This window comes from Euwallacea similis, chromosome 34, assembly GCF_039881205.1.
Source record: "Euwallacea similis isolate ESF13 chromosome 34, ESF131.1, whole genome shotgun sequence".
Taxonomy (NCBI): Eukaryota; Metazoa; Arthropoda; class Insecta; order Coleoptera; family Curculionidae; genus Euwallacea; species Euwallacea similis.
The window spans coordinates 404,644-423,601 of record NC_089642.1 but is presented as its reverse complement, the minus strand read 5'-3'; the positions used below and the strand labels follow the sequence as shown (position 1 = coordinate 423,601).

Genomic DNA, 18,958 nt, shown 5'->3' with positions numbered 1-18,958 from the left:
ACCAGCACATTTCTGTATGGTTGCTCGTGAGTTTTTAACAAGAACATACAAAAATCGTTCGATTGTCGAGGTGAACCTCACTTATGATTTGCTCGATTCCGGATTTAAATCCCCTGAATTATTTCCTATGAAGCCATTTAAAGCTATTCATCTATACTACTATAGTGGAAAATAAAGAAGATATAAAAAATCAAATAATTGTTGGGTGCAGCTCAATAACAAACGACTCTGATATTTTTGAAATAATTCAACAGTCAATGAGAAAATTGCAATAAATTCTTGCGTCCTAGCTACAAGTAGTCATTTTCAATAATTCTTCTAGATTAAGATGCTTTAAATGTAAGATTTGGTAATAAAATGTTGGTATATTCGAAAATTTTTCTCGCTCTGTATCTTCGGAATAAGGAAATTTTTCCAAAAAACATCCAAAGGTAAGATATTTTTAGAATAATCCATGGAATAACCTTTTGAATTTTCGCCGTATATCTAATAAATACTCTGTATAGAGGCGACCACCAAAATTTACTCTTGGAAGCTCTCCCATATGTATAAATTACAATGGACATGGAAGAAGAAAGAATGGAAAATTTGATAGAATGAACACGTTCATAATCCCCCGCTTGCAAGATTATGAAACTTGACAAATCGTTAAGGAATCATGAAAAATTTTAAGAACTCAAACAGATGGAGAAGATCTTAATGGGGTGTAAAAATTTTCAAAATGCTTATAGGGTTGGTAAAATGAAAATTCTGATAATCCCTAATGGTATATCCAGGTCTAAACACACATTGGGGAGTCTTCTGCGCCTCCTAAAACATGATATTGTATTTGAAATCAGAAATTTCCTGGTGCTGTGGAAAACTCTAAAAAATGTGAAATAATATGAAAGTTATTAAAAAGTTGCATGTTGTTGAGGTTGAGGTTGGTGAAAAGATTTTGTAAATTTTTGGTGTTCACCCATACAAATCAGAAATAAAATAAGTCCTTTAGTCTAATTTTCAATAAGCAATATGTAGGAATAAAATACAGCCAGTATAAGTCAAATAAACCTTGTGTAAGAAGAATTTAAACCATTTTCTAAAACATCCCACATCAAAATAGTATTTTACGAGTCCTAAACTCGATTGAGTTTACTTTCCCAATACCATCTCAAATACCAAATAAATTGCAAACCAGCTCGATTGTCTTCGTTAAGGCTCGTAAGCTTAATGCAAACAAATTACCGGTTAGACTAAACTTGCAAACATTCGCAATCTCGGAATTTCCACCTACAACAATACCTGAATCACTCTCGTGTTGTTTATTGCTGGCAATGGACGTTTTCATCAGTTTAACCCAAGAAATTACGTTATAAATACCATGGTGATTAAGTGCTGAGAATAAACGAACCATCGTTAGGTAAGAAAAAACGACATTTTAATGTAATGCATGTAGTACAATGAGTTTCTCAAGGTTTGCCGGGCGGAATTTGAGTACTAATACAACAAATCGTTTGGGAACTAATTAGTACGGGTAATTTTAAAACTTATTAAAACTGTTACGGCTAAGTGCGCTATTATTTCCAAGCAGGAATAACTTTTGAATAGGGGGGTTAGTAGATCAACGTACCTGCAATTTTGTTTCCAAGATCATTTTTCCCCATGGCAATTACCCTGCTAATGCAGTTTCCAACATTAAAAACTTAATTATCGGGAATTTGGGAGGACATGAACTTAATAACTTTCAAAACCAAGCCAATTTACCATTGGCGATAATAACTTAGCTCTAAGGACCAATACATCAAGGGACTGTCATATTTAGCCGACAGATAATTTCATATATGAAATAGTCTATAATTACATCTACAGGGTGTTCCTCAATATGAGGTACATACGAAAGAGGGCAATTCTTTAGCTTATTTCATGATTAAAAGTTCATATAAACATAGGTCCGCAAACGCTTCGTTACCGATCTACAGGGCGTTGAAATTTCAAATTTCTTGTAGTTTTTTCATTATATTTAAATTCGACATTGTTACCTAACTTGAACGGCACGGTTACGAAAGTATTTAAAAGACTTACTTAATTCATTTAACAGAGTATTTAAAACACTTTTACACCTTATAGTTTACAATTTAAATCTTTTTATTACATTATACAATTTATAAACATATGCATACGGAAGTGACTATTTCAAATGCGAACTGATAAATCAATAAACAGAAGATAATAAAAAAACAAGATAACGGCCACAGATATGGGAAAACTACGAGAGACAAAAAAGTTTCTAAACGAAATACGAAATTCATTTTACATTTTAGAATCCACCAGAGGCGTAACACAAAAAAGTTAAGGGGGAGAAAAGAGAGCATGGCCCCTGAAAAAATATCTCCCTATAGCATGGCACAACCATGGCTATATGCCATGGTGTTAGTCCCACGGAGTAACCTATATTCCAAATTTGAGTTAAATATTTCAAAAACTGCAGGAAATATAATGAAAAAACTAAACCAATTTTGAAATTTCAACACCCTGTAGATCGGTAACGAAACGTTTGCGGACCTATATATATATATATATATATATATATATATATATATATATATATATATATATATATATATATATATATATGAACTTTTAATCATGAAATAAGCTAAAGGATTGCTCTCTTTCGTATGTACCTCATATGTAGGAACACCCTGTGTAAAAGGAACCTTGGATCTATCTAGATAATGACTTTTCAATACTAAAATTTATTTATCTATACTATAAATACTGGCTGCTATAATAAACCCTCCACTAACCGTTATTTAAACCCAACCTCAATTAGCACCATGACTGCTCTCCTCGTTCTCCTAGTCGCCCTCGCTTGGACGAAAGCAGAAGTTCTATTCGAGGTCACCAATAAAGAACCCGGTCCCATATGGGTGGGTATTCAAGGAGACCCAGGACATGCCCATTTATCCAATGGAGGGTTTGATTTGTCTCAAGGACAAACGGTATTATAAGCAACTAAAGGACCAATATTGCAAATTGCTAGTAATTTTATCAACGAAATATTTTCCATAGAGATGGAGCGAGCATTGACCGATTTCTCTATTTCCACGGAAAATATCTTCTTTGTAAAGTCACCAAAATTTTGCTATAGTAGGTCTTAGGAGATAGTCATATGCGTGGATTTAGGTGATTGTCTCAGCTCCCAATGATTGGTCTGGAAAATTCTGGCCTAGAACCTGGTGCGAACCCACCAGACAACACTGCGAAACTGGTAGCTGCGGGGATAAGATACCGTGTAACGGACAAGGAGGAACCCCACCTTACACTCTCATTGAAATTACCCTCAATGGATATAAAGGATTGGACTACTACGGGCTTTCTTTGATTGAAGGGATGAACCTTAGAGCGAATGCAAGTATTTTTTGAATTAAAAAAAACTACAAATAACTATCGCTCTACAGATAGTACCGGTTGACGGACAAGGAGTCTTAGGGGATGAATTTAGTTGCACCAAAATCCAGTGTCTCATAGATATCAATAGTGAGTGTCCAGATGAACTCAGGCTAATATACGCAGGTCAAACTATAGGCTGTAAGTCGCCCTGTACCAAGTTTAACACGGATATGTATTGCTGCAGAGGTATAGTTTTTCAATCATTGTGGAGGGTAATTTTAAAGATTTTTTTAGGGCAACACGATCGTCCGGAAACGTGCAATAGCACGGAGTGGCCTAAGGACTACGCAAATACATTCTTCAAAGAAAAATGCCCAGATGCCTATAGCTATATTTTCGATCCTAATAAGGGGACTTTCACTTGCAAGGCTTCGAGATACAGAATTCAATTTGGGGCTAGTTTTTAACTGATACAGTATGATTAATTGAAGGATATATAACACGTTAGTGGAATTTCCTTTGTTTTTTTTTGCTGTCCGCACTTCTTTGTCTTGTTAAGAGCCAATAAATCAATATCCTCATAACGTTACCTGGCAAAGTACAATAACCTCCATGAAAACAAAGCAACATTAACCTTAACTTTTAGATACAATTATTAAAACATTGATTTTTTAGCGTTTAAAAATTAAAAGGCCAAGAAGATTTTTTTTCAAGCACCCATTCAAACGTTTTGAAAACTATCCCATGTATTTTAAATGAAACAGAAACGTAAAATATAAACTACATCAACAATTATTTCAAAGGGCGATTTCTGAATTTTACTTTTAAAATACATTTTATTTTTGATGATTATTGAAAATTAAAATCTACTAAAAACCTAAAGAGGATTCGACTATGAAAAGGTTTTCAGTGTTTCAATAGGATATGTCAACAATTTACCAAATATTATTCAAAAATATACGAATCAGTGAGGTAATACATAATACATTATGCCTCTTATCAAACCTACAAAAACGTACTGATCATGGAAATTAAAGAAAAATGCAATTCCTGCGATTTTTTTGAATAAGAAGTGCACTCCACAAGAAATCAAATCAATCCTGCATAATCAGCTCTAGAAATATGCTATTCCTGTTAATAGCCTCCTTGTTAACCACTTTGGGTGTCAAAGATAATGTGTAATTCGAGATAGTAAACAGAGAATCTGGATCTGTTTGGATTGGAGTATTGGGCAACTCTGGTCATCTCCATCTCCATGGAGGAGGATTTTTTCTCGATCAAGGACAAAGCATAAGTCACCTTTAAACATTCTGAAACGGAAATTTAATGCAAGGTTTCTTAGATGACATTGTTAGACTCTGAAAACTGGGCTAGGTGATTTTGGGATAGAACGTGGTGCGACCCCCCCCTCCAAGCATTGTTTGACTGGTGATTATGGAAATAAGTTGGAATGTAATGGGGCCGAAGGCGGTCCTCCTGTAACCCTGATAGAAATCACCCTTAAGGGTTGGGGAAAATTGGACTACTATAACCTGTTCCCCGTAGATGGGTACAACATTAGGGCTTTTGTAAAGTACCTAAGCAGAAGGGTAAAGTTGAGTGATGCAATAAACTTTAGATCAAACCAGTAGGGCAATCAGGAAGTGGATATAGCTGCACTAGAGGCAAGTGTTTATCTGATATCGACTCAAAGCGTCCGGAAGTGCTAAAGATAAAGCACAATGGGGTTACTATTGCCCGTAATTCTGCCTGCAATCGGTTCAATACTGATCAGAATTGTTTCAGAGGTGAGTTGAGCTATAGGCATCAACGAATAATTGCTTATGATTTTTGTTCACATTCAAGACAGTACAATACAGCAGAAACTTGGAAGAGTTTCACTTGGCCTGTCAACTACCCAGCTTTCTTCAAACGGGAATGTCCAAACGCCTACATTTACGCCTCCGACGACCACAAAAGCACCTTCACCTGCAAATCCTCCCACTATTGCATCCAATTTGGGGCCTAATGTCGGCAAAACTCTCTTAGCACCATGTAATTTCAATTCACAAGGCAATATACAATTCGCTGTCAAAACCAGCTACATAATTGTTCAATTTCCATTATGTGGGGGTTCTTTGGCGAAGATGAGGAGGAGGAAGAGCGCCGCGATCGGCAAGCACTTAATTGAATTGGACTCGCGGTGGCAAAACAAAAAGCAAAATAAAGGATATCCTAAATGCGCAATTTATCCCGACCCGGCCACCCGATCGCGGATTTATCGCCCCTTTATGGAGTGCTCAGGGCCACCATTCGAATTCAATTAGATAGTGGGGCCATAGGGGGGCGCCGGCAGACACGCCTTCTACAGGACGACACGAAGATGGGAAAGTTTCCTCGACAAACACGAAAGCTTAAAACTATTCCATCCAAAAAAATCCGGCTATAAAACACAATAGTATAAGGATTTTAGATCACGAATCATAAAAACAAATTTATCGAAAATTGGCTAGTGCAATACAAACCAAATTTTATAGAAAAATGGCTCTTCTCACGTTTAATTTCCATATAGACAACTACTAAGATCCCTAGAAAATAAAGTTTCCCCCATATAGGAGAAGGAAGCCAACGTGCAAGTGTACTTTAAAGCTATAAAGCCTGCGTCCATTTTCTCGTATTCAAATCAATACTTGAAGCCCAAAAAAATGTTTGGATAATCACTGCATTCAATACGAACTTTTCAAACATATCAAAAATTAAACCTACCTGTCACAATTTCAATAACAAAGGTGATCCCACTTATGACTTCTTTAAAGATGTAAGTCAATCTTAAAGAAGGCATACTTACCTGAAACAAAGAGAAACTAAGATAATAAAATATGAAACGAACTTTGGACCACAAAATGGTCTGATAAAACATTTATTCTAAAAAAATGAGGTAAAGGGAATGAAATTTTTCATTTAAAAAGTGGATGTGTAGTCATCAACTTTCCTATTTGGAATTTTAAACTCTGCACGTGCGAATTTAAAAATTAAAAATCACTTCATTTCAAGAGGAATTTTCTAAATCAAGTACATATTATTTTATCAATTTTTAAACACTTATGCAATTAGCCCACTCCCACGCTATTCGTCAGTACTCGGCTAAATCATCGTGCTTTCCGATTAGCGAAGACGCTCCGGGAGAGCCGATTCAGAGAGATACCTGGGAACAGACAAATTGCACCATGATTTTTTACGTGGCAAGAACACTTTTCATGAAATTGAATATTTTTCGAATCCATCCCATATATAAAAACATGTGCAAGATACATGGCAAATTTTATTATTTCCGATTGGGTGGGTATTTCATGCTTCCGTTCCCGATCGAAACTTTTATATTGCGATTTTTCCGGATCAACCCGAGACATAAACAGACACTTTTATGTCCCAGTAAAATTTATTGTTTTTTTCCAATGTATATCTCCGAGGTAAATTGATTTTCATTCACGCGAAATGATGCGTCCATCAACTTTTTACTGGTTCTCGTATAAGACGTGAAGAAGCAGATATTAAAAAGCACTTCGCGAAAGTTTTCGGGCGCAGATCCTCTTGGAAACAGGACTAATAAAAGTGATCGTTATTGGAAATTCCCTTGGAGGATCTCGCCGTATTTTCATATTTCCCTTAGACTAAATTCGATAAACGCCCTAGGGAATGGCCAATCTATTGTGCATGAACCTTGTTTAATCTATCGGGGTAATAATGTTGAGCGCACCGGCGCAATCCCTATAATTTCACATAGAAAATTAATTTAAATCATCAAGAGCATATAAGAATTCGACTATTTCAATTAACAAAACTTTATTAAATCCCAACGTGGAAATTAAACTCAATATAGTAAATTCCCGATTACACCGATTCAATTGTACGCAATCAGCGATGCGAGATTGCAAATTCGTTTCGCGATAATGAAATACCAAAAACCAATAAATATTTAAACAGGAGTATAATAATGTATGAGTTTTGCGCAAAGAATGCAAAAACCGCAACCGTTGGCCCGCTCTTTTGCGATTTATTGCCCTGGCTGGTCTCCCTTGAAAACACACACATAAAAGTATGTACACGTACGCCGCAATAAATTTCCGCAATATTTATAGAACAACTTCTGGAATAGTTTCAGTTTAAGACTCGGGGTCTGAATAAGGAACCATCTCTTGTAATTTCGGTAAAGACTAATGAATATAAAGGTGGATAGGCGTTTTTTTTTCAGTATTCTTTGATATTTGATTCAAACCATAAAAGGAGCAACACCACACTTAGCGTTTACTTCCATTCGTTACTCAGATTTTGACAGAAACGCATTGAAGTTTCAATTGAAGATAATGGATGAAATACTGATTAACAGAATCGTTTGTTTGGGTTACCAGATGGTGCAGAAAAAACTGAAAAAACAGATTTTCATGCAATGAGCTAGATCTAGTAAACTCATTGGAATTTCTCCTGATGCTAGTAAAACTAATAAAATGAAGTTCTCTAACCACCAAACCATGTTTTAATTGAGGCAAAACTTTTGAAGGAAAGTGAACTTCTAGCATTTAAATTTTTAATTCAAATTTAAAATATTTTTGTTATAAACTGAAATATAAATGTTGATGAGAAGACTCACAGATGCGTGGTGAAAACGTTTAGCATTGCGTGAAAGATGCAAAAACGCCTATAGGCTTTAAAAGAGCCTTCCAAATCCATGCTCGATAATGTGGCATTTTTACATTCGGACCGTTCTCCGTTTCAGATATATGAAGATCTCTGTTACTTTAATTCAATTAAACAAACGGCAATGCCGCGTTTAGTATTTGTTTCAATGCAGACGTGACAGTTTGACAGCGACGCGTTGTAGTTTCAAGCGACGCTGACAGATGACGATGTGAAAAACGCAATCTGACATGGCAACAAAAGTTGCAGAAAAGATTGAAACGATCGATTTTCATGCAAAAACTCCTAGAGCAAAAGACATCAGTACTGCTGCAATCATTGATATATGAGAATCTATAGTAAACTCATTAAAATTTCTGCAAAATAAAATTTAAGTTTTTCCAACTACCAAACCTTTTTTAATCGAAGAAATGGCAGATGTTCTTGAAGAGAAGTGAATTTTCGAATTTAACTAAAAACGTTGGTGATACTGACAGATACATAAACGTTACGTATAACATGACACATGCAAAAACTCCATTACATCCTAAAAGAGCCTTCCAGAGCCGTGCTCCATAATGCGGCATTTTACATTCGGACGACTCCCCGTTTCATATACATGAGGACCGAGAAAAAGTTTGCGCCCAAATCTTGTTTGTACGTTCGGAGATTTCGGGTCTCGACTCGCGAACGATGACTTCCCAAATTAGATTTCGATTCTACTAGCTGCACCCGGATTATATACGCCAACATTCGCGATTGGGGGTTTTCTTTGCCACCCCAAAGCCTTGAAGGGCTATAAAAGAGCACACATTTCGCCGCACTCCACGTCGATAGTTTTTAATAGAAAGGACCCTAACTGGGACAAGCGGCATCACGGCCTCACAAGGACCCTTGATTGCACCTCAAAGAATTCCGCTTCTTTGGCTCACCCGTTTCCCTCCTCGAAGCCCCCTTTACATCTAACCTCGACCGCCTTAGAGTGTAATTCTTCTTTAGTCTGCGTCTTTTTACTTTTTCCCCGTTCGGTTCAGTTTTATCGCAATAAGTTGTTGAGTTGGGACGATATGGAGTTTTCGCGCATTACCATTACGACCTTTAAACTTCAGCAAATAGTTTATATTAAGTTCATTATTTGCCTCCGTAAAGAGTTTGCAATTTTTAAAACTACTTTGCTGAAAATGATAATATTGAAATGAGCTAGCTTTAGTGCCTTATTTAAAGGGTAATTGCGAAAACTGCTCATTGGCACCAGTTTGATCCCCAGTTCCTCATTTCGCACTGCAATGTTTCCAAGAATCAGCGGTTTAAACTGCCCCCGGGGGCTCGTACCGTTTTTGTTTAAGGCATTTTATATTTTCCGTTCAGACTTAATGCGAAACAAAAGGGTTGGATAAACAGAAAGTGGCGACAAGGCCCTTTGGGGACAGTTCGTGGAGCGGAAAGTGTTTTTGACACTGCCGCATCGTTATTACTAACTCTGCTTCAGGCTCAAGCACGTGGTAAAGCTTTTCAAAGAGCCTTGAGATAGTGACAGATCTGTATTGGTCCGAATTGATAAAGATCATGGAATAGAAGGATTTAACATTAATTTCAACAATAAAACCTCTTGTAACTTCTTCAGCGTTAATGACCTCTCCTTTCCCAGTTGGAGCCGACCGAATTTTATTATAATAAATCAGTTTGTTAGTGCGGAAAAGCTTTAATTGCTCGAATTATGAGGACCGAATTGCATTAATTATGCCCGGAAACAATGCGAATGAAACTTTTATTGCCGTTTCAAATTATTAAATGAAAACGAATTCGACGCCATTTATTGCGAGGTGCGAAGTGTGAAACCATATCATCGATGTCCCGTTTTGATTCTATTTTATATCGGCGATATTTGCGGATTTTTCAGACAACAAATCACCGAGGATTTTCCGAATTTTATGCATGAAAACCGAGTTTTCATGGGAGCCTTAAATTATATCCGGAAAACGATTCGGAGACCTAATGGGCCTGTCCGTGGCAGCGCAGCTGCCTCGTCCGCTGAATTGTTCCAGACGACTCTATTAGCAGAAAAGGGTTTTAATTTCGTTAATTACTAAGTAAACTGCATTAATTATATGAAATAAAGTCGCGCTGCTAATTATCGTGATTTATGGCGCTTTTATTACTTCGCTCTCGAATGAAATGGAAAAATAAAGAAACCAAAGCGAATTAGTTTTTCTCTAAGGTGTAGATCGCAAACCACAAATGCATGAGATATAAGGCATGCAACATCAGATATCCAGTAAACGTTGCTTGCTGGAGACATAATGAAGCAAATCAATTGAATCTAAATAGGTGGAGTTTGAATCACTTCAAACCACACATGCAAACGTTGCTGTGGTGACCAAGACCAAGAAATATTTCAATACTCTAAACGGAAACTCAAATTCGTTTTTTTTTTAAATTCTATATGGGAAGAACGTCTCATACACAAGTTGAGGTTGTCGGAGCGCTGAAATTGCACACGTTTCTCAGTTAAAACTAATTGAGAATAACATTCAACCTTTCCTAAGGGCTCCGATAAAAACCTTTGTTAATGTCATGGTGACAATTCTATCACCGTCTTCAGGTCCATGGAACATTGAGTAGAAAAACAAACATTAACAATAAACTAAAAAATATAAAAGCTGAATATCTAAAATGTAAGTAACACACAGAAATTCCATCGCTGAAGAATAACCTTACCCCACTTAATTTAAACCGTCTTTTTTCTTAATTTCACATTCTGTGTTGGTGATTATTTTAAGTGGTATTTATTAGTGTTTAGTTTCTTTCTATGAGTCCGAAGGTGACCTGTTACTCAAGCTTGGGTATTGCTCATGCTTGAGTGCTCATGCAAGTGGCCACACCTTAATTTTTGTTAGGTAAAATATATGCTACCAAACATCCAATCGTGGTTTAAAAATAGAAATTGTATCTAATTGAATATCTAGCTGAATGGGCAAAATTAATATCTAATAAGTAAAATTTCAATGTCAAAAAGACATACATAAAAATAAAAAAATGAAATGGTGCTTGCATCGTTAGTAAGGAACCACTATTAAAGAAGTGTAAAATCAAATAAGATGTATATATTTTACTTCATAAAAACTGATGTGTGGTCTCTTGTTCAGTAAGCATGAACAACAATTCATTACTTATGCTTGAGTAAGAAATCAATCTCAGGCACATAAAAAAACTAAACACTAACAAATACAATAATAACAATAGAGTAATCACGAACATAGGAAGTAAAATTGAAAAAAAGAACAGGTTAAATTAAGAAGAATGGTCAAATACCAATGGTTTATTACAAATGAACCTTTTAAAATGATGATCAAAGTATTTTACACATTTTAGAGTCACCTTTCATATGTTTTAGCTACCTATTATTTTTCGTTTTTTAAATAATTTTTTCTAGTTTTTGTTCGAGTTCTTAGTAAAGAGTGAATGTTATTCCGAGTTAGTTTTAACTGAGAATAGTGTGCAACTCCACCACTCCAACAATCCCTACTTGTGTGTGGGACGTTATTCCCAAAGAGAATAAAAAACAAATTAACAATCCTTCTCAAACGTATAGAACATATTCACAAATTTGAGTGTTTCAATTCGGTGTGTAGAAAGTCAAAAAACCTTCAAAAATAATAAATTTAAATTTCGAGCGGAATTTAATATTTTTGCGATATTATTATGTAATGTAAGGTCGAAAGAAATTCTGAATGTTTAATTGAAAATTCGAAACGACCAAAAATTCCAACGCAAAAATAAAAATAGCTGAAATTAATTTGCAACATTCAGTTTTTACGGCATATTTATGAAACCGACAGGATTTATGTTATAATCTTAAAGAGCTGTTTTAACCGCCCTGCATACTACCACTACATTACGTTGCGTAAATAATTAGGCTTCCATCTGCTCAAATAATAATCAAAATTATGCTGTGACAACAAAAGCTTAATGCACTTAATGGCAAAATATCAATTAAACACTCTAAATGAAAGGGATCAGTGTGCAAAATCACTTCGCAAGAAGAGGATTTTCCTGCGACGCCGAGAGGGTATTTATTTCTCCACCCCATTAACTTGTTAGCAAACGCAACAGCGTTCGTTTAACAGTCAAAACACGCCGGAAACCTGATTTGCATTCGGTCTCTGTCAAATTCTAAATTACGGCAGGCCGCATCTAAGAAAATTAGGTGGAAAGTGTTTCGGTGTTGATGCGGGGCCCTCGCCCTTAATGGCGTAAGTGATCCGGGTTGTGTTCCTGACACTAATGAAAACCCTGCGAGAACAGGTATCGGTGGGTCGGCAAAATTGATTGTCTACGATCGTCGATGGATTAGAAGCCTATACAATGCATTATCTCGCGAAAATCCCAAACTAAGACACTTTCAAAGCGTCGTAATTGGAACTTGAAGGAATCCACGTTATTTCGAAACTCATCAAAGACACACATGTTACCATATATTATTACAAGGGTGGGACAAATTTCACCAAGGTAAACCAACGATAAGTCAAAAGAAAAATCCCATTTCCCCGTTCCAAAGAAATATTATTGAACCAATAACGTTCATAGTCGACAGGCGGTCTGCATTTTTCGCTGACTTGTCGAGGATAGAGCGAAGACGCTCCAAATTGCTGTCGAGTCATTTCTAAGCGAAAACGGCCCTGTCTCTGGCACAAATTATATCAGAAATGACATCACGGTTGGTCGGCTGCAATTTTGGTCACGTGAATTATCGAGCCAAACTGCATTAATTACACCCCACAAACCACACTCCCTTTAATGATTATTTGCATACTTCTGCTCACCAAGTTGGGTCAGTACGAAAAGGCTTTCAATATTAAAATCTAACCCTTTAAAATCCGGGGACGTCGCCCAAGTCCGGAAATAAGATTTGCATTTGTCAACGTATCCAAGCCGTTCATTAAGATTCATCCGCCAATCTCCAGTTTTAATTTAATTGCGGACGAAAATTCGTCCTTAAAGCGTTTTGAGTGTGTTTGCAATTATGGCGGATTATTTAAATCTTCGAGGCTGCCAAGCCGGAGTTTGCTACGCCCGAGATCCACTTTGCAAGTGATTATTGTTATCGCAAAAGCAGGTGGAAGTTATGTTGTTGCGTAATGAGTCTTCTGAAAAAAGAACTCAGTGGGGAGGAAAAATATCACGTTAATATGCTTAAATCGGCTGACATAGAACCTTTTTTTCCTTTTATTCCATTTGGGAATATCCCCTCACAGACAAGTTGGGATTATTGGAACGGTGGAATTTCACAGTATTCTGAATTAAAATTAACTGAAAATAACATTCACGCGAATGAAAACCCTAGTCAACGTTTCGGCGATAAATCTGCCATTGTTTCCACAATCTAGGAAAAAAATTATTAAAAAAACGAAACATAATAGTTACCTAAAATGAATGGAAATATCGACGCTCAAAGCTTTAATTCTAGGTACGGTACGTAGGTGTATCGTCAGAAAAATTTCAAAATTTTTGGGATGTAGTTTCTCGCTTCAACCGACTGATATAGATCTATGTATATTAACCCTGGATTAAGCACCTGGACACTTGGAAATGCAGTTTGCTAAGTACGTTCGTCTTAGAGCACTACAACGTTTTCCAAAAATTGACCTACATAGAAAAAGAACCTCACATCTTCGGAATTACTTGATAAAAGATCTGCATTATTAGCAAAGGATTTTCGAGACAACGACCGCTCCTCATAACTCTTAAAAACGATAAAACTTTTCAGTTTCAGCCGCAGGTACGCGGCCGAAATTTCTTCGCTCTATGCACGATTTCGAATCTTACAAATTCCTTCCCCGAGATAAAAGTGTGTTCCGAACGATAAAGCCGACCACAAATCTTAGCGAAATTGTCCTCCCGTCCTCGCGGAAAAAGTGGCGCGCCACGGGACGCCGGCACCTGCACAAATCTTCTTGAATGGCCCTAATGTACCGACTAAAACTTTGAATTTAAACTTTTTAGTTTAGCGTAAATTTAATCCCTCCGGGGGGTTAAATGTCGCGCGAAAAGAGAAAAGTTGCATTATCTGCCGCTATTTTCGCCGCGAACTATGGCCGTTTGTCTTGCGGGCGGTGTGGTACCCTCCTGAGGGCTCCGGTTCTTGAATTAAACGCTTGCCAATTTTACCATTAAAAATTCTAAATAAAAGCTATTTCTTTTTTTCACAGATTTATGTTTAACTGTAATATAAAAGGAAATTAAATCAGTTAGTTGCTTAACTGCCTTTTGTGTATATGTTGAAAAATCAAGCACAATGTTGAAACAACATTGGAAATATTTAACAATGCCAATATTTTCTCAAAAGCTCTCGCATTTTCAACAGGAACTAACTGTTCATTTAATTGAATAACCCTCATAAATCGATATTTTAATAGAATCGACAATTAAAACCAAATGTGCAGCCGCCATTCACAAATTTATTATCCAGTAATACAGGAAAAATAATCGCGGAATTTATTTGAGTAATAAAATTTTATATCAAAATTTGTTTTGGAACTAAATGACGGTAATTATTATACTATACTCACCGTTTAAATTAAGCGCGGCTAAATTGCAAAATGGATTTTTACATAAATTCTCACAATGAACCAACATTTCCTTCGCTTCAAAAAATAATCATTCGAGGCGATAGTGGCCCCAATGGAAAAGGAAAAGTCGCTTTTCATCTGAAAAGCTTCGGAGGTGGCCCTTTGAGGAATGCCCTTTGATATTTCGATTTCATTTCCTAGAGTGCATCTGCATATCATATCTCTTTTCTGCCATTAGACCATTGATCTCGGCTATTTGGAGCAGCTTAATCCCACGATAATGAGCTGTCCAGTTGGAGGTTAGATCCGACCTTAGAAACTCCATCGCCCATACAGACTAGGAGCAATTAATTTCTCTCGAAATCCCATTTTAAACCGGCGAGATAAGGTGAACTGATCCGGAAATAGTCCTTGAGCCAGAATTTGGGACAAAGATCCTACCTTTGTTCGGCCGTGATTCACTGAAACCGTAATATTAATCAGCCTCTCATACTTAGAATTGGGGGAAATTGCTGTGAAGGTCTAATTGAGACGCAGAAGTAATCGACTGAGGCTTAAGAATTGCCCTATAGTCGTGCATCGAATATCCCCCGAGTTGATGCCTTTCGTAAGACTCTGCGGGATGACTATGCAAATTCGGGTAATGCATTTTTAATTATCGCCCGTTTTTTCGGCTCCCATTAATTGACGGTGGTGCCCCGAAACAAACGGACTCCCTCGTCCAACGTGACTAGGGATTTTTGCCCTAAATTGGCGCCGGCCGGATTAAACCTGCGGTGAGAAGGGCGTACGGAAAGTAATGAGGTTTATGCGACGCTCACTTACAAGGATCATGTTGTCCTTAAGTGTGCGACATGGCCAACACTTAACAAATACCCTTCATGTCTGGTACGACTTGGAGTAAACCTCGGAGGTCACTCTAAAGATATCAATCTGAATAAGGACAATCTGTTAGAGATTTCTATCCCGACGCCTTACTCCTTCATCGTTGAAATTAAAAGTCCTCTTGAAATTAATTTTTAGACTTCGTTAAAAAGGCACCATGACGTTATAAGGAATACAATGAAGGCATTGAGCAGATGAACGATAACCATCAAGGATAAGTTTTTCACATAGAGTTAAACCATCAATGGGGCTGATTGAGAACGTGTGGCTTAGTAGTTGACGTCTGTTACGGAAATTTTCAGTAATAGATGGCGCTACCTGTGATAAATCACCAACATTTATGTCAATGTCACAATATCTATTTATGCAACTAGTTAGGAAATGCATAGTTTTGTGAAAGAAGTGGAATTCTGCGGCACGAGCGAAGAGAGTCACATAAACTAGGATTTTCTATTGAGCCATATATGTGTTTTTTTTAATTCTGCTGCACGATGAAGGGGTCAAAAGGAAAATGTAGAAATTTGAACTAATTCAAGTTACGGCCGTATTTGTAGAACTACAGCAACCATTGTTGTTACTAGTTCTATTTATTAACTGCGTTGCGAAATGAAGGTACTAGCAAAAATTTGAAAATGTGACAGTTTTCAGGCTTCTTTTTGGCCAATGCAATAGTAATCCAAAATAGGTAATACGTCCTTTAAAAGGCATTGCAAACGTTGGCTTCTCATATTACATATTATGAAAATTGATGACAATAAAACCGAACGTAAAATGTATCATTTTCCGCATATAGCAAAACTAAACACCAAATTCGGAATTTAATAACTGTAGCCATACACGAACAAGGAAACAACAGCAGAAGTTTCCTGTTTATCCGGCTTGGCTTCATCGGCGATAACTCGCTGCTAAAATGGCGACCGATCCATTGTGAAAGGTGGTCACAGTACGGAGAAACACGGGAAAATACACCTCGAAACGAGGCAGTTTAGCCCCGGCTCTTACAAATAACAAAGTACGAAAACGGATCCTTATGAGCCGCCCATTCGAGCTTATCTCGTAAAGTTTACGGGCTTTCGGAGCTGGAAGTGCCACGCTCGTAAAGCTGCAATCCTTTATACACACGCTAGTCTATGGTTTGTTAGTTAATTGTAATTTAACAATGGACTCACTTTTTCAATAATGCATCAAGACCTTCTGATTGACTAACCATGTCCTAGTTTATATTATAGTTTCATTGCTCCTTCGGGTCACTATGCACTCTTCGAGGCGCCCTTTTACTGCCGATGAATGGAAATGTGTTTACTCGTCCCGAAACTTTCAATATGCCCCCTTGAAGGGATATCAAAATGCAGCGTCGTTTTTTCGGCGTGTAAGTGAAAAGCTCTGGTGTAACCACCGTTCATACATTATCCTTGATACTTTTGAGACTTGGGCTCTAACTTTTGCAAAGTGTAGTAGGGAGGTTTTGCTCGTTTTACACATGGTCTCGTTAAAATTCTACCTGGTTCCGACTCCCGTCGGAACTTGGAAAAGGACACGGCAATCCCTTGGTTAATGCTCGCCTGGATACGACTTAACAGGATCTTCTGAGAAGTGTGCGAGACACGACTGTCGCACGTGCTTTCCGTTAGATTTCCAACTTTGCCCAACTATTTTTACCGAGTTGGCTTTTGTTCTTCGGAACTCGGGAAATGAAGAAAAAATGCTACCCAAAGGCATATAGGTACACCAATTAAAACTCTGCTTGGGGGTATTAGTAAGGGCGGAGATTTAGAGACAATAGAAAGCCATTTCGGCGTCGGTAAAGCACACAAATATAATCCATTCCATGCGCTTTCGCAAATATGTAATCCAATTATTAAAGTTGAAATTGCTAATACTGCATGGAAACCGAGTTTCAAATTTAAAATCATTAACACCCGAACGCTTAACGTCGAGGGTATAAGGTTTAACTAGATAACTTTCGGAATTATTATGGGGCGGAGTCACTTAAGACCTCGTCATGTTTATCCGGAATTAATGGCCGTTATTCCAGAGGGTGAGAATGTATTGGGGTTCATATAAGTTTTTTTTTAATTTGGAAGCTTGTTCGGAGCCTGGAAAATTAACTATCGGCGACCCCAACGGCACTATTATTATTTTCCCCACATAATAAATTCCTTAGAGGGCGTAATCTCCGAACCGGCATAAACTTTATTCCGGTCCCGATATAACTTTAAAGTGGCAAAAAATCCGCCTGCTGCAAATTTCGCCACTAAAAAAGTCGAAATTACTTCCAGTTTTGCAGTTTGTCACCAGAAGGCGCGCATATACGTTTGTCACAGGCGCCCATATATTACGTTTTATGATATATAACCAAAGTTGACGTGAATTATGGCTCCTTGAAGTTGGGCGACTAAATTGCGGGATTTATCTTTGTATATTACCAAGATAGTAAAAAAATAAACCAGTAAACAAGTGGAATGATTATCAGTAATTCACAACTCTGATAGTAAAGTATGTGGTCCATCAAGCCAAGTTTTTCCATCACGCTCAGTTTACAAATAACAATTGTTGAACTAAATTCCGGCAATTTAGGGTAAATCTCTATAATTCTTCGACATAATCCCCGGAAATTCAGCATCGTTTATCCCGATCATCCGTCCCTTTCCCTCCAGAAATCCTTCTTGTTCAGTTGGCCGTACTTTTGCAGTTTGTTTTGATTATCCCCGGCAATTAGAGATGGACAAATTATCTACGTCAGTGATCAGTTTAATAAACATTGGTTGCCTTTATTTGCCCAGTCGATTTTCTCCAATGACATTGAATGCACGTTAAAACACTTCTGAACAGTTAGAGTAAACAGATTACACTACTGGGTTAAGTGTTGAAATTACACTCTCGATGGATACCATATCTGATACTATTATGGAGGAAATGGGTCAATAAATCGTTACAAAACAACAAAGAAAAACTTTCTTTTCAGTTAAACCATTTTTATTTCTCAATGCAGTGCCCTTGCAACTTGACGTCTTTTGTCCACCAATTCTCCAATTTCATTAAGGTCTCTAAAAAATGGAGTTTTTTATCGGCAAGCCATTTCTTCATCTTTGGAAAAAAATCATAGGGGGCCAAATCTGGAGAATATGGTACGGTATAAACTCGAACTTTAGTTCGGCCAATTTTATCACTAATACTGCACAAGTATGCACTTGAGAATTATCTTAATAGACCATCACTTTCTTTCTTGGCTAGAAATGGACGTTTATGCTTGGCTTCAGAATATAGTCGATCCAATAATGACGCATAATTCTCGTCATTTTTCTTTCTTAGTATTTCAAAGTGATTATGTAGACGATTTAGAGAGCATGCAAAATGCATTTCACTTTAGTCTCCATTTTGAGTGCCTACCTTGCGAACATTTTTTCATACTCATATTTTCGTACATAACTAAAATCAATAACTCATTTGCCACGCCCATAGCCCCAACAAATTCACTT

General features: G+C 37.1%; 2 protein-coding genes and 1 pseudogene across 3 annotated transcripts in view; 2 read left to right on the top strand and 1 right to left on the bottom strand.

Moving 5' to 3' along the window:
- Positions 1–18,958, bottom strand: part of mib1 (mind bomb 1) — a 224,191-nt gene that overhangs the window by 155,149 nt on the left and 50,084 nt on the right. The window lies entirely within an intron of this gene.
- Positions 1,257–3,885, top strand: LOC136418285 (uncharacterized). 2 transcript variants are annotated; one of them, XM_066404314.1, is made up of 5 exons: positions 1,257–1,399; positions 2,813–2,981; positions 3,166–3,394; positions 3,445–3,618; positions 3,667–3,885. In XM_066404314.1, exons 2-5 carry the CDS (start codon positions 2,817–2,819, stop codon positions 3,837–3,839), a joined length of 741 nt encoding a protein of 246 aa, XP_066260411.1. In that variant the 5' UTR covers positions 1,257–1,399; positions 2,813–2,816; the 3' UTR covers positions 3,840–3,885. The 2 variants fall into 2 exon arrangements, with proteins under 2 accessions (XP_066260411.1, XP_066260412.1); XM_066404315.1 differs by lacking the exon at positions 1,257–1,399 and having other exon boundaries at positions 2,778–2,981; positions 3,166–3,390; positions 3,441–3,618.
- LOC136418297 (uncharacterized) lies at positions 4,297–5,395 on the top strand (annotated as a pseudogene).